The sequence below is a fragment of the Aspergillus costaricaensis genome (assembly GCF_003184835.1).
Source record: "Aspergillus costaricaensis CBS 115574 unplaced genomic scaffold BO79scaffold_1, whole genome shotgun sequence".
In the NCBI taxonomy this organism is placed as follows: domain Eukaryota; kingdom Fungi; phylum Ascomycota; class Eurotiomycetes; order Eurotiales; family Aspergillaceae; genus Aspergillus; species Aspergillus costaricensis.
This window is the reverse complement of record NW_020291801.1, coordinates 1,226,381-1,241,260: the sequence shown is the minus strand read 5'-3', so window position 1 is coordinate 1,241,260 and position 14,880 is coordinate 1,226,381. Positions and strand designations below refer to the sequence as shown.

The 14,880-nt window shown below is 50.4% G+C and overlaps 4 protein-coding genes across 4 annotated transcripts; 1 reads left to right on the top strand and 3 right to left on the bottom strand.

The window, feature by feature from the left end:
* Positions 1–1,703: 1,703 nt before the first annotated feature.
* On the bottom strand, positions 1,704–3,069 carry BO79DRAFT_206172 (alpha/beta-hydrolase). Its single transcript, XM_025681920.1, has one exon. It carries the CDS (start codon positions 2,956–2,958, stop codon positions 1,825–1,827), a length of 1,134 nt encoding a protein of 377 aa, XP_025545264.1. The 5' UTR covers positions 2,959–3,069; the 3' UTR covers positions 1,704–1,824.
* A 659-nt stretch (positions 3,070–3,728) lies between these two features.
* On the top strand, positions 3,729–5,169 carry BO79DRAFT_261572 (uncharacterized protein; the record flags this gene model as incomplete). Its single annotated transcript, XM_025686502.1, has 1 exon — positions 3,729–5,169. The coding sequence occupies exon 1, from the start codon at positions 3,775–3,777 to the stop codon at positions 5,167–5,169; it is 1,395 nt and encodes a 464-aa protein (XP_025545263.1). The 5' UTR covers positions 3,729–3,774.
* Positions 5,170–5,338: 169 nt separating this feature from the next.
* Positions 5,339–12,165, bottom strand: BO79DRAFT_206171 (type I polyketide synthase). The gene is made up of 3 exons (XM_025681919.1): positions 11,886–12,165; positions 11,576–11,831; positions 5,339–11,499 (listed from the first exon to the last, which is right to left on the bottom strand). The coding sequence occupies exons 1-3, from the start codon at positions 12,143–12,145 to the stop codon at positions 5,374–5,376; spliced, it is 6,642 nt and encodes a 2,213-aa protein (XP_025545262.1). The 5' UTR covers positions 12,146–12,165; the 3' UTR covers positions 5,339–5,373.
* Positions 12,166–12,208: 43 nt separating this feature from the next.
* BO79DRAFT_2945 (beta-ketoacyl synthase) lies at positions 12,209–12,825 on the bottom strand. The gene is made up of 2 exons (XM_025689030.1): positions 12,697–12,825; positions 12,209–12,620 (listed from the first exon to the last, which is right to left on the bottom strand). Exons 1-2 carry the CDS (start codon positions 12,785–12,787, stop codon positions 12,280–12,282), a joined length of 432 nt encoding a protein of 143 aa, XP_025545261.1. The 5' UTR covers positions 12,788–12,825; the 3' UTR covers positions 12,209–12,279.
* Between the last annotated feature and the right edge of the window lie 2,055 nt (positions 12,826–14,880).

The window sequence follows — 14,880 nt, the reverse complement described above, 5'->3', positions numbered from 1 at the left end:
GGAGACTGAGTATCCTGAGCAAACAATCTTAATAAACTGCACTTTAATTAATATTTATCTTCTTACCCGCTTCTCCACTCACAATCCACTCTTGCCTGTCACGCTCCCCTAAAATCCAGTACTATCATCAAGTCTCTTTCCCCAGTAGAAAAATGCTTTAATGGGTTTCCTCCGGTAATAGACCACACAAAGCCCAGAAGTTCATGGGAGGAACTCTGATTATCTCAAGAGTCAAGGGATCCTCGGAACAGGGAACTGCGCTGGCTAATTAAGATGTCTCTGATTTTTAATTGTGAATAAATACTGGGTATAACAGCATAGCTAATGTATTCCTATCAAAATATGTACTGTAATACTGAAAATCTCATTTCTAAGTAAAAGAATAAGGTTTGAAAATTAAACCATCCATATCTTCTATTATGTATATATGCCCTGTTCTCTTGCTTAAGGACACCACTAACCTATGGCCTTTCATAGAAAATAATTTATTCCTAAAATCTGCTTCTTCAATATCTCTGAAATTAATATGGTATAATTCATTTCGTATACCAAATATATTCTTTATAATTAATTATAAATATATATAATCTTCAGCTGGGTCCTCTCCGGCCTTTTTATATAGTATTATCTTTGAACTTATTATCTATATATCTTCAAGAACTACTCATACCTGATTACAGGTATATTTAATAGCATGAGTTTGTTTATTATATTTATTCTATTATTTACAGTATTTAGCACAGCGGGTGTCGCGCACGATTTTCTGTCTTGATAAAGAAATAATATAAATAGGAATTATAATTAATATTCTGTTACCTAGGGATACTGGGGGGGGGGGATCTATAACTACTCTAAAGTGGAGGAAAGTGTATGCCAGTTGCTGTAGTTGGTGTATATGGGGGAAGATGGGATGGGGTGGAAAGGGTAGTGATGCTTTCCGCTTCTAGTTCGTGTGTGTATATGTGCATACTCTACTCTATCTTTGTATGTAGTAATTAATCTGATGGTGAATATATTAATGATTTGTCTTTGTTGTACAGTAACTACCTTTTCCTCCTTAGTCCTTACAGAGATAGAAAGGGTACTGCAAATATCTGTTGGTTTAGTCTTCGACTTATGATATTTTGAGTGCAATTAATATAACTATTACAGCCAGTAACTTAACCAAGTATCCTAACTTCCACTTAAGCAGTAAACTGAAGCAGTGAACAAGGTGTCGTCCGCTCAGCCGTACATAAAACCACACACTGGGAGATTAGTAGTTGATATATCTGCTCACCGAGCTTTATTTAGAAATATATTAAACTTAGTGCCCGTACTGCATTTTCTTTAATTCGTTTACATTTCTTCACTTGATACTCACCTTTGCCTCCTGAACTGAACTATATGCCACCTATACCCATATACTTATCTACTACGCAGTACCTACGCCAATTTCAATATTAAGACCTCATCTACCCAGTCATCACCGAGTATGTAAGTCTTCATCCGGTGGATACGTCCAAGATCGAAGGTCTTCGGTGATGATCAGTTCTCTTTGTCCTCTTTCGAGAGGCTGAAAATGGTGAGCTTAGCGTCGCTGACTTAGTGGCAAACTACGGAGATGACGAACAAGGCTCTGGAACTTCAAAAGCATAGACTTGAACAGTTCGACGACTGCACTATGGTTTTCAAAATTAATAATTTTCGTATATACTAGAGACATAAAGTGTTGCACAAGTTGCCAACTCGTGTATATAAAATTCCGATCATTCAATGGGGTTTATCTCGAGCACTTCGAGAAGAGTATATATATATGTATATGTATCATGTATACAGCGCCCACTAACAACCAGATTTCTCAAGATATCTCGTCATAGTCGCCAAGCAAACCGCCTGAACTTCTTCCAAATCCCAATCCTTACCAAGCTGATAAGGAATATGGGCCGCGTTCAGACTTTCGAGTACTTCCACCTCATTCCCTTTCTGCCTCAAATTCTCCGCAAACTGCATGATCCCATCATACAGTACTTCCGATGTCCCTGTATTGACCAAGACCGGGATCCCCAGCTGCGTCTCGTTTCTGAGAAATGTGATCCAGGGATGATTGCTCTCCCATCCTTCCGGGGTGAAGGCCTCCCGGCCCCAGGCCAGGAAATTATGTTTGACATAGTCAGAGTGATAATTGCGGTTCCGGGGCACCTTGTCAATGGCATTCGCGCGCAGATCGACCCACGGAGACGACAGAATTGCACAGCGAGGTAACGGAAGTGCTGCTGGGTTCCTCTCCTCGTTGATGTAGCGGAGCAGAGCCAGGACGAGATTGCCGCCGGCCGAGTCGCCCGCGAAGGCGATCTGCGAGGCCGGGATTTTCAGCACCTCGAGGGCATACACGTACGCTGTGATTCCATCCTGTAGTGCCGCTGGGAATGTCGTCATCTTATCCCGCGACAAGCGGTATTGAATGGCCAGCGCGGGCCATCCGGACCGTTTGCTGAGTTCGTTGATCCCCACATCACCGGTTTCTTCCGGACGACTCCCGAACATCACGTAGGCACTCCCGTGGAAGTGGATGATGAGTCGTCGGGGAGGTTCTGCTGGGGCCTCTGGGTACCAGACGGCTCCTACGGGTAGGGGGTTAACTCCTGGTACGGAGCGAGTGATTCCTGTGTAGACTTCTCTGGATTGTTGGCCGCCTTCTTTGTCGGTCTTCGTGGGAATGGTCTTCTGGGGGTGGAGCACAATGAATCGATTTCCCAATGGACCGGCTTCCAGTGGCTTGGGCCAGAGTTTCTGAACCGTCGTCCAATAATTCATCACCACATTCCAGAGACTGCATGTTAATGCGGTTTTGTATGTCCACGCCGGGTTGGGCCGGAGGAATCTGGGGATGTAGTAAATCGCCACAGCCGCTAGCCATGCCGGGACGGTGACGAGGGCGTACGCGGTGTAGAAATAGGTGAAAGCCTTGGAAGGCATGATGATGGTTGCTTCTAGCACTGAGCACTTAGCATTGGGCACTTGTCGAGGGTGGAAATAGGGGAGCTGGACTCATATAGCTAGCTAGGTAGGTAGCTCTGCGGGTGAATCGCGACCGTAACAACCTTGGAAGAAGATGATTGAAAGGAACATTAATACCACCTCACCGCACTAAACTACTTAGCGTGGGGGCTAATTTTGGACTCATCGCAGTGGAGATGCGAGGGAGGTCATCGATGATCTCTCAAGTTTGTAGCTCGATTGAGCAAACAAGAATGGGGCGGAGAACTGCTGGCGAACGGACTGTACTCCAGTTAACCCCAGTGTATAGTGGAGCCAAGCAGGGAGTGAAATCCTTAGGTCGCAAGTCTTTTAACTAATACCACCGGTGTAATGCGCGGAAGTCCGAAGCCCATACCTATATCAATTTTGTTAAGCGAATTACTGGTGGCTAACGGACCGTCCGGCGCCCTAATCCCTCGTCCCATAATTAGCGCAATGCAGGAATGTTTCAACTAATGCCGACTAATACACCAATTGATTATTGTGTAGACCGATTTACACACCGCGTACAGCCCCACTGGATAGCCAACTAGCACCATTACTTGTATTTGTATTTCACTGGCGTATGTTACTGTTATCTTCCATGCCCTAGAGGTATCAGGCAAACTGATGTATGAATTGCCCAGATGCATAGGATGTGATCAAATGGCCCCCAACAGAACAACTTCATTAGTATATCACACATCGAATACTTCCATACTTCCAACCTTCCTGGCTTCTTAGCTTCTTGTCACCCTCTCAGCCTAATCCAACATGCCCTGGCAACAGATCTCCCCCGGTCACTATGAGCGGCCTTTTGATTCCATGGAGAACTTTTATCGCGCCGTGGCTGATGCCGGGGCTCCTCTCAACAAGCAACACTTTCTCATTTCGTGTACTCTCAAATTGAAGTCTTTCCCCCAGGTACAGAATCTCCAACAGGCATGGAAGGCCCTCCGACAGCGGTATCCGCAGATTGCCGCGAGGGCCAACGAAGATGGCTCTCGACTATGCTACACGGTTCCTTCCCCGGAAGCACTCGACACCTGGGTGCAAGAAACCTTCATCATTCGAAATGGAGTGTCTGCCGATGAGGTATACAGCCAGGAACCGCCATCTTCGCAATTCTTCCTGTTCTGCCTTCCGGACACCCGCGAGCTCCTCTTTCGTACGCCCCACTGGCGCATCGATGCCTATGGCTTGATGTATCTGCAAGATACCTTCCTCAAGATCCTAGCCAATGGTCCCCGGGGCCATATTATCCAGCTCGACGGCACCGAGGTGAGAAACCTGACACCCGCTTTGGACGAGGCAGCCGGCGTACCATCCATCATCACACCAGCTATATCCCAAGCAGCGGATGAAGAGATAAGTGTCCTGCTGCATAACCAACCAACAATTTCCATCAAAACACTGCCCAATGCATTACCAGCCACCACGCGGCGTCTCAAGTCAGCTTTACCGGCTAGTACCACCCGCCAGATCGTCAAGTCATGCAAATCGCGAGGCCTGACGGTGACCGCCGCGGTACATGCAGCTTTAATAGTGGCTACTCTTCCATATGTGATGGACCCGCACCACAGCAAAACTAGTACTACCACTACTGATGGTGAGAGAAAGAACTATACGACAATAACCCCATTCGATCTCCGAAAATATCTCCCCGCGCCCCTCAACGGCCCTGACGCCGCGACAAGCGTTTACCACACTGCAATATTCATGAGTATCGACCTAGCCGTGAACAAGGACTTTGAATCCATCGCCGCAGAGACTCGCAAGGCATACGGCCGGGATCTGAGCAAGGATGGCCCGCGGAATCTGTTCAATTTCCTCCCTGAATACGTGAAAAAGGCCCTCCAGCTCCTGAGCCAACAGCCAGATGATCCTTTGCGAGCGCCCGCGCACCCAGATTTGAGTTCGTTGGGCATTGTCAATGAGTATATTTCGACCAAGTATCACGGGGAAGAATTTACCGTGGAGGTAGAGGATTGGTGGCTGGCTCTGGAGTCGATCGTTCGTCTGCTGCTGATCCATGTTTGGACGTGGGATGATGAGTTGGTGTTTTCGTTTAATTGGAATGATGCTTTCTATGAGGAGGGGTTTATTAAGCGGTTTTTGTCTGAGTGGATGGAGGTTCTTTGTGAGTCGTTGGGGGTGTCGTTAGAATAGATGCTTGAGAATTGCTGATATCCTCAATAAAGAACATTGAAATGTCCATACAAAAGCATTTGAAACGTTTGACCTCGTAGCACCGATTTTGAGTAAAACTGAGCCTATTTTCTTATGATGCTAGGCTCCGTTATGCTGCTAGGAGAGTGGTGCGATATAATGTGTATGTATTGAGCCTAGATTGATGAATATGCTACCTAGTGACTAATTATTCTGATCCCTCAGCAAGACAGAAGCAATAGTCGTACACAAACTAGACACACTAGTCTTCGGATCCATGAGCGTAAGGAAAGAGATATCAACCTTAGTCACGCTGAAGATATGCTGTCGCAGCTCCGACGCCAGCATACTATCCATGGCAAAGTCCGACAACGACGCCTGGACATTAATCTTCTCGACCGGGATCAAGACCATATGGGACAGCTTCTGTGTAATGGTTCCCTGCGCCGCGGCGATGACCTGCGCTTCATCCTTGAGCGCGATGGCACTGCGAAGCGCGGATTCATGTGTGCTGCTGCTGCTGCCGCCTTCGCCGGCGGCGGTGTTTCCGGATGATGCGCGCTTCAAGGTATTGATGAGGATGGCGAATCGCACGTCATGCAGGGAATGCCAGAAGGTTTTGAATCCCTGTTCGTGGTACCGTTGCAGGGTGGTGACCTCTACTCCGGAGAGTAGCAGGGACTGCGTGGTGAGATCCGAGGGGTGAGCGATGGTCGGGGGCTTGGAGAGCGCGAGGTCGAAGATCTGGAGCACGTCGCTCTCCGTCAGGAACCGAATTCCCTTGCGGAGGAGTAACTCTTCAATGTGCGAGTGTTCATGCAGATAACCGATCTCTGCGATGGCGCCCAGGCCCAGTGCAATGGCCGGGCGACCCAGCGTGCGACGGTAACGGGCAAAGACGTCCAAGAAATTGTTCGCGGCGCAGTAGTTGCTTTCGGTGGCGGTTCCGATCTTTCCGTTGATCGAACTGGTCATGATGAAGAAGTCTAACTGACGTTCTCGGTCTGACTTGGAGAGAGCATTGTGCAGGTTCCAAGCACCCTCGATCTTGGCCGCGGTTCCCTCACGCCAGGAGTCGTGGGTCATCTCCGAGAAGATCGCCTCGTGGAGTCCCATGGCAGCGTGAATGACACCCCCCACGGGGAATGGAGCGGCTTCAAATACCCGTTCGACATCATCGGCATTGGTCACATCTCCCTGGATGACAATACATTGGGCGCCCTGCTGCTCCAGGTCTTCCACCAGACGTCGTGCCGCAGGCTTCTTCGTCCCGCTACGTCCCAGAAAGACGAAGCTTCTGGCACCACGACTGACCATCCACTGCGAAAGACTGCGGCCCAATCCTCCTAAGCATCCGACCATCACATAACTCTTGTCCGGGTGGAGTTGTGTGACAAATCGCTCCGGCACCACTGGAATCATGAGCTCCGGATCCTCAAACGAGATCACAATCTTCCCCATCCGCGCTGGGTCATTGAAATGGCGGAATGCGCGCACCAACTCTGCTGCGGTGAAGCTCTTCAACGGCTGGACGGGCTGGATTTTGCCCTCGCGCAGTAGCTCTATGATCCGCGTGTTGAGTCCGTGGGTGAAGCGTCGCATGGCGGGGGATCGAGCGAGGTACAGTGAGCTCAAATCAAAGGCTGTGAAGGTGGCATTTTGCTTAAAAGGATCCATGGGCAGTCGCCCATGATCCGTAATATCCTTTTTGCCCAGTTCCACAAACCGTCCAAAGTCCGCTAAACACTCCCAGCTCTCGAAGAGCAGGTCACCGATGAGTGAGTTTAAGACTACATCCACGCCACGGCCATCGGTTAATGAGCGGATCTGAGCTGCGAAACCAGCATTGCGTGAGTTCAGGATATGATCGGGTTGCAGGCCAAAGTGTTCGACTAGATACTGCTTCTTTTCCTCGGTCCCCACTGTGGCGAAGATCTCTGCACCCATCAACTTGGCAATCTGGATCGCGGCTATCCCAACCCCTCCGGTCGCCGAATGGATCAAGACGGACTCGCCAGGTTGCAAATGGGCGCGATGCTCGAGGGCGTACAGGGCGGTTCCGAAGACCAGAAGAACGGACGCAAAGCTGCGGAGGTCTTCGTGGGGGAGGAGTTTCACGCATGCATGCGCGGGAACCACTTCATGAGAACTGAAATGGCCCGGATATCCCACCGCGACAGGATCACCGACGGCGAGGCCATGAACGGCGGATCCAATGGCCAGAACCTTTCCTGTACATTCCAAGCTGCAAGTGGCCTCGGGTGTCTCCACTCGACCACTCAACGCATACACATCTTTGGCATTCAGGCCAACCCAACTGACCTTCACCAGAACGTCTTCCGGTCCCAGATCCCGCGTAGGCGTCTTGATGAATCGCACGGTACTGAGCTGACCAGGCTTTTCGAGGGACAGGGACACCGGTCCCGCGCTGCCGAGAGATTCTTGGACGGCGATGCCCTGGTCTTTGTTGCGGAAGTGATCGTTGATGCGGTCGTCGGGAACTCCACGGCTCACCAGCAGGCCGGATTGGCTTTGGAGGTACTCGTAGTCAGGCGGACAGCCTTCTGGTCGCCCGATGATCCGGGTCACATAATAGGAGATATCAGCCGGGCTCGCCTGCGGATCCATTTCCAGGGAGAAGATCTCTGTGGCCGGCTGCTCGATCATGATGGCGCGTGCCAGGCCGTGGAAGACTGCCCGGGTGGGATCGCTACCCTCATGCAGTCCCGAGCCACTGACCCAAACCATCCTGACTGGCTTCGCGAGGATCTTTTGGATGGCCGCGTATTCCTCTGGTGTCGCTCTTGCCATCACATCGTGCTGACGCTCGACAGTTGACACGACAAGGGTATTCTTGCCGATAGCGACGTTTCCAATATCCGTCAATTGACATTTCCCGACCGGTAAAGACAGATCGGCAGCGAGATGATCCCGCAAACGATCATCATCTTCGTGGCATGATGTGCGGGTGATCAGAAGAACATTGTCAAATTTCTGGGAAGCACGGTCGTTCTCCTTGGGTGCTAGACGCAGGATCCGTATGTTCGATAAAGCGTGGGCAACGACGAATCTTTCACCTTGATAACGCTCTTCCTGACCGTGACTGGCATCGATAATCCGTGTCGCTGGGTGTGTATGGAGAGCCAGCTGCTCGAGACGGGATGTCTTTTCGTCCGAGATCACCAGGCCAAAAGTTTGATCCGGGGACGCGGTCACAAACGATGCAAAGGCGTCCTCGAATGGCAAGGCATAGTCCTGAAGTGCAGCCACTTCCAGCTGGCCGTCTGGGCCCAACCGACCCAAATGGAATGTATTGAAGCGGCGGTGGACGGTCTGTGCCTTGAGGAGCTCTGATAGAGCCAGTGCTGCCAGGGACAGATCCGAAGAGAGAAAGAGAATATCGGCGTTGGGATCTTTATGCACCGTCAGATCCAGCACCATCATGATGTCTCTGCTCGAATCTGGAAGACGCCCGAGGTCGGTTGTGGAGCGAACATGCTCGATGGCAGCGGCAAATGCGGCGTCGTTGGGAATGTGGTCAACATCCGGCTTCCACACAAACCGATACAATGGATGTCGAACTTCCTCCATTTGATCACTGCCGGAATATTTGATGAGCTTCACCCCCTCAAAATGCGCCAAGGCATTCTGATTCGAGTCCAATAGGGCGGCTTTGGTGTCGTTGGTGGCAAACCCAGTCACGGTGGACACAGCGCGAATCGTCGCCGTACTCCCAGCAGATGAAGGGACTCGGAGACTTAAACGACCGAAGCTTTTTGGTACCTTAGCGGCCACCGATCCCAAATGGCCGCCAGCCGAAGCGATTAAAGTGGCTTGTAAAACATTATCCAGAACGGCCGGATGAATCAGATATCGCGGCGACGGTTGGGCAGATTCGAATCGGGGCTGGATGCTGTGCACCGTGGCCTGGGCATATAAAACCCCCTTGGTATCTGGCGTCAGAATTTCCTGCATGTGCTGAAAGGTGGGACCATAGCGCAGACCACATTTGTGCATACTTTCATACCACATCCGCTTGCTCTTGGATATCAGACGACAGTCCGTGTGAGGGAGCTTGTAATGCTCGAGACTGGTTGATCCCATCTCTAATTTGACAGAGCCACGGGCGCGAATAATGGGCGTATCAACCGCAATAGACACGATCTGGAAATCGTACCAATCTTGACACCGGGTCAGGTTGGAGATCTCACGGGGTACCAGCTCCGTGTACAGCTCGATGAACTCATGTTCGGCGATAGGCAGCGCACTCGGCAGGTCCACATTCTGAAAGCTGACAGAATAATCGGCCAAGTCGTGGCTCATTGCCACGCCACGAGCTTGTAGGACCGCTTCCACAGCCATGCCCAGATAAGCGGCTCCGGGGAATACGGTCTCGTTGCCCAGCTTGTGGTCTCTCAGCCAAGGGACATGATCCAGATGCAACCGGTTCCGCCAGCCGAGTGTGATCAGGCTGCCGCCAGGCACGGGGCTCCCCAGCAGCTCATGCCGTGGGAACTTTCGCTCGCGAGTCTCGCGGGCCAAACGAGACTCATTCCAGAGGAGCGTCTCGTAGTGCCAAGGATACGTGGGAAGGTCGTGGAGGAATCTGGGTGGGCCACCTGAACGGGGATAAAGAGTCTGTAAACGAGGGAAATCGACGGGGAAGCCACGCGTGAAGAGATCGCCAACAAGCTCCAGCAGGGAGCTCAGGGAGTCCTGGCCACGCTTGAGGGTTCCGAGATACCGAGTGGATTTGCCCAAGGTCTGTAAGATGGGCAGCTTCAGTGCCGTATGTGGGCCAACCTCGACCAGATAAAAGTCTTTCAGCGAGTCAGCAAGACTGAGTAGACCATCGGAAAATTGTACTGGAGATTCCAGGTTTCGCCGCCAGTAAGTTGTCGTGCGAACATCCGACTTGCCAACCGTCCGGCGAACGACTGTGGACATCATGCATGAAGCTTCTTTCTCGACCGTATCTCCCTCCGCTGAAGCGTCGGGGAAGATGTTGGCCTCTTGAAGTAGACTCTCATACGTGGGACCGACCACCTCCATTTGATGCGAATGATATGCTTTGTCACCGGTTTTCAGTTTTCGTGCAAAGATCCCCGTCGCGGTCAGAGAGGACACGATAGCATCTACACCATCACCGTCGCCGCTGATGGTCACATTATCCGGAGAATTGATACAAGCCACTCGCACCTGGCTGTTGCCCGCGCACTTTTGAATCCACTCTTCAGCTTTCTCAGAGGTAAGTCCCACTGCCGCCATCGTTCCCAGCGGAGCGCATTGGGCTACGGCAAGTCCGCGATAGTATGCGAGGATAATTGCTTCACGCATATCGATCATATTGGCTGCGTAGGCCGCCGCCACCTCACCAGAAGAATGGCCGATGACACCATCGGTTGGAATGCGCAATACCCGGAGAAGGTCCACGAGCGCAATCTGCACCGCAGTGGTCATAGGCTGCGCATACGCCGCTTGATTCACGGAGGAATCGACCGACTTATCCTTCAACATGGTCGAGATTTTCCAGGATGGTGGATGGGGGAGACCTGCTAGCGCGTCGTCCATTTGGGAGATCGCGTTGGCAAATACCGGAACCTGCAGTAACTCTTCCGCCATGCCTTGCCATTGAGCCCCTTGACCGGTGAAGACGAATGCAAATTTGCGACTGGCAGCCAAAGCGGGCTCCTCCGTCGCAGTGGCTCGTCGAAGATTGCTGACGATCAGATCTTGGCCGAGGGTCTCGGGACGTGCAATCACAAACCCGCGCGCTTTCAGATGAGAGCGACGCTCCCCCAAGGTGTAGGCGAGATCCGCGGTGACGCTGGCTGGGAGATTTAGTTGTGCCAACTGCTCCACTCGTTTCTCCAACGAGTAGCTGTCGTTGGCGGAGAATGGTAGTAAATATGGCCGGGTTCCGTCTAGTTGGCTCTGGGCAGCCCTTGAATTGTCGTCCTCTCTCGAGCAGCTTGCAGCAAGCTTGCCAACTGAGCCAGCTTCTTCAATGATTGCGTGCGCATTGGCTCCGCCATACCCAAAGGCATTGACACTGATGCGGCGACCGAGTCCCGAGACTGGCCTGGGAATTGGAGTTGCTTTCTGCACGATCTGAATGCCGTTTTTCTCCAGCTGGAGCTTGGGATTCAGGTTCACTATCCCAATGGTTGCAGGCAGCTCGCTCCGTTCGAGGGCGAGTGTCGCTTTGATGATGCTCGTCAAGCCACTGGAAGCCTCTCCGTGACCGAGATTTGGCTTCACGCCGCCCACCAGCAGTGGAGAGCCACGAGGCTGCTCTTCACAAAACACTCGAGTAATTGATTGAGATTCCTAAATAGGTAGGAAATTGTTCATGGATCAGCATGGACACGTATTTTTGAAGATTGCCTCGGTGTCGCCAACTCACCATCACATCACCGACAGCCGTACCAGTCCCATGCATTTCTACATAGGCTGTGTCGGAAGGACTTAAGCCCGCTTGATCGTAAGCCTTTCGCACCACGGAAATTTGGCCGTCAATGCTTGGTTGGGTAATTCCAGGGGTGCGGCCGTTACTATTGGTAGCGGTGCCGCGGATGATGCTTCGGATCGGATCCCCGTCGCGGATCGCATCGTCCAAGCGCTTGATGTATAGAGCATTTACTCCATCTGCACGGCCATAGCTGTGATGAGTGTTATTTAATAGTGTCAACTACATTCCAAAGGAATTGACTTACCCATCTGCAGAGGCATCAAACGTGTGACACACCGAAGTAGGTGAAATCACCCCGGCCTGTGATGCATAGACGTGAGCATCGGGGGATTGGAGGAGATTCACACCGGCGACCACAGCGGAGTCACACTCGCGATTTCTCAGGGCCGAGACCGCCTGGTGTAATGCGTAAATCGAGGCGGAACAAGCAGTGTCAATGGTACAACTGGGGCCCTTGAGATTGAAAACATGGCTAATTCGATTGGCGAGAATCGATGTTCCCATTCCCACCCCGGAGTAGCGAGTGAGCCATTCTACATCCTTGGTCTGCAGGGAAGCGTAGTCTTGCAAGAAATTGGCGACTTTGGCCGTCAGATTGTTTTTCCCTTCAAATCTAGTGTAGATGGTTTATAGTATATTCACATACCGTAACATCCGACTTGCGCCCCGGAAACTTGACCCCACGAGTATCCTGCACTTTCAAAGCACTCAAAGACTACCTCGAGGAGTTTTCGTTGCTGGGGGTCCATATCGGCCGCTTCCCGATTATTTATGCCGAAGAACTGGTTGTCAAATTGACGAATGTCTTCTGTCAGGAGGTATCCCCCTGGCCCCACCGCGGTAGCAGGCTCATCTTTGCCCCCGGTATAGGCGTCATTGTTGAAGCGTGAGGCTGGTATCGGCCCAGCTGCACAGCGTTCTTGCTTGAGGAACTCCCACAGCTGGGATGGGCTCTCTATGCCACCAGGCAGGCGACACCCTAGAACATTGGAAGTTCCATATGAATATGACCTTTGAGACATTCATAGATTGGACTAGCTAAGCAAATCACTTACCAATACCAATGATTGCAAATCCCTCGCTCGGAGAACTCGTGGACTGAGTATACCCAATTGCTTGATGTTCGAGCCCTGCCGGAAGTTGCATTTTGCTAGAGGAATGCTGTCTGTTTCAAGTGAGATGGGAAACTTGAAGGTGTGGAAGGGTGGAAGGACATGGAACGAGGCTCAATGCATATCGAGCGCCTTAAGTACTTGCACTATATATGCGCAATCTACATAGCCTTGGGAAATCGAGTCACCTAGCTCGAACGGACAATCGACTGCATTACATGTAGAGAACCATCGTAAAATACTAGGGCTTGTATACAAAGTTACTAAATAATGTATTAGTCTGACATTGCCACCGGAATAAAAAACGCTCAAGGGACTAAGTGGGGGGAGGGACCTTGTTCGAACTCTTGACATAGCACTAGTCTGTATATGGGCATTGTAGTACTACGGTTGACCCCCGATGATGTTTTGTTAGTATGGTGGAGCTGCGCGGGGATTTCAATCCTTTATCGCAGTGAGTCTCTCATCCAATATTGCCTGCGTGATAGTTATAGCTACGCGTTGACGTTAAAGCCTAGGAACATGTTATATTTGATGTCTTCCCCTGGATCTACCTTCCCAAAATCAACGAGTTCAAAAGCATCTTGATCGTGATGATGATGGTGGTTTCTATTTTATAAGGAATTTATGAGGTGATTGAGTATAAGCTTATCATAAAATTGCTTGAAACGCCTTCGTTACTAGAGACATATTTGATGAAGTGATCGTTACTAGTCTCAAGACCAGGTACTAACCAGGTAGATAGTAATCATTATTGGTGGGCTATACCAAGTATCAAAAAGAATTGGAATCCCTGCCGAGCTCCACTATAATAACCAGAATCACCGGGAATAAACCGGACTACTCCGTACTTTGTATGTTACTGTTAGATCTCCACTTTTTAGCCCCCGAACCCACCGCGGAAGGCAACAACAAACACACCACAATAGCCTGTACAGCCCCCAAGATCATCTTTGACACAATTCGCTCCTGATCAAAAACATGCGAATCGTTGAATCCTTCTACCAATTTTTCTTCAGGAGCAGCTGCAATGCCCAGGCAATGATACTTGGCGCCAGGAACTAAGATGAAACCTGAAGCAACCTTATCTAGGTGGAATGGATGACAATGAGGCGACAATACCATTGTCCAGGTCAAATGGTGGTCTCAAGTGTCACAGCCGTTAGACGACCCATACTTACCACTGGCAGATCTTACGGCCCCCAACACTCTGCATATGGGAGACAGACTCCTTATGCTCATAATGAGCGACTAAAGCAGAGGTTGGCCAACTAGTATCAGTATGTGTGTCTGGATAGAATAGATAATCAGAGCTAAGAATTTATTCCTTTCTTTCTTCCCATCTCACCATCGACTCGGGTAGTAGTAGGATTCAAACCGGATAGCCCTGAGCACATCCGCTACTCCGTACAGGAATCATGGGTCCTTCAGGGCACTGAGGCTACATGGATGTAGACACTAGACAGTAAAGTAATGATGTGCAGGGTAAATCACAGCCCACACTCAGAACCGTGCCCAGGGCTGAGGGGAAAGAGGAAAACGGAATGTTACTGTGGATACTGCGCTTAAATGTACTCTGTAAGTTTACATTCAATAGAATACATTACTTACCGCGGACAATCAGCCCATACGGCACTACTCCGTACACAGGACCAGATCCTAAAGCTAACCCTACCACCCCGATCATTTCCATGGCTGGTTCATGCGAGTATGAAGTATTCAACTGATCCCATATTCTGGTTATCGAATTAGTAACTTACAAAGTTGCTACTGCTAGATTAAATCCAAGGTTGACCACAAGGCTGATTTGAATTCGGGTGGATCTGTGGGATGGGAAACCGCCCGAGCGCCCCCAACCTAAAGCGAAGAAAAGAAATAATAAGCACTTGGTCCGTCCTCCCAAGGCCTGAACAGTTGCTGTGTCATATTCGGTAACTATTCACCAATGTATTATTACCATGTGTAACGCGATAGATTTTTGGCCCCAAAGCCAATCCCTACTAGTTTTCCTTACCTACCCTGTTCGGGCATTAAGATGACGCGTAATTCAATTCTCTAGAATACATCTGTACGTACAGCCGTTGTATCCAACGAATACTAGTTACTCGTAAAGAAAACGGTCAGGAT

Bases quoted from the DNA above. Each gene is read 5' to 3' on its own strand.
- BO79DRAFT_206172 (XM_025681920.1), bottom strand. From the start codon at position 2,958: ATGCCTTCCAAGGCTTTCACCTATTTCTACACCGCGTACGCCCTCGTC.
- BO79DRAFT_206171 (XM_025681919.1), bottom strand. From the start codon at position 12,145: ATGGGAACATCGATTCTCGCCAATCGAATTAGCCATGTTTTCAATCTC. The intron at 11,832-11,885 runs GTAAGTCAATTC...CACTCATCACAG, and splicing joins TTTGATGCCTCTGCAGATGG to CTATGGCCGTGCAGATGGAG. The intron at 11,500-11,575 runs GTGAGTTGGCGA...CTACCTATTTAG, and splicing joins CGGCTGTCGGTGATGTGATG to GAATCTCAATCAATTACTCG.
- BO79DRAFT_2945 (XM_025689030.1), bottom strand. From the start codon at position 12,787: ATGCAACTTCCGGCAGGGCTCGAACATCAAGCAATTGGGTATACTCAG. The intron at 12,621-12,696 runs GTAAGTGATTTG...CCAATGTTCTAG, and splicing joins ATTTGCAATCATTGGTATTG to GGTGTCGCCTGCCTGGTGGC.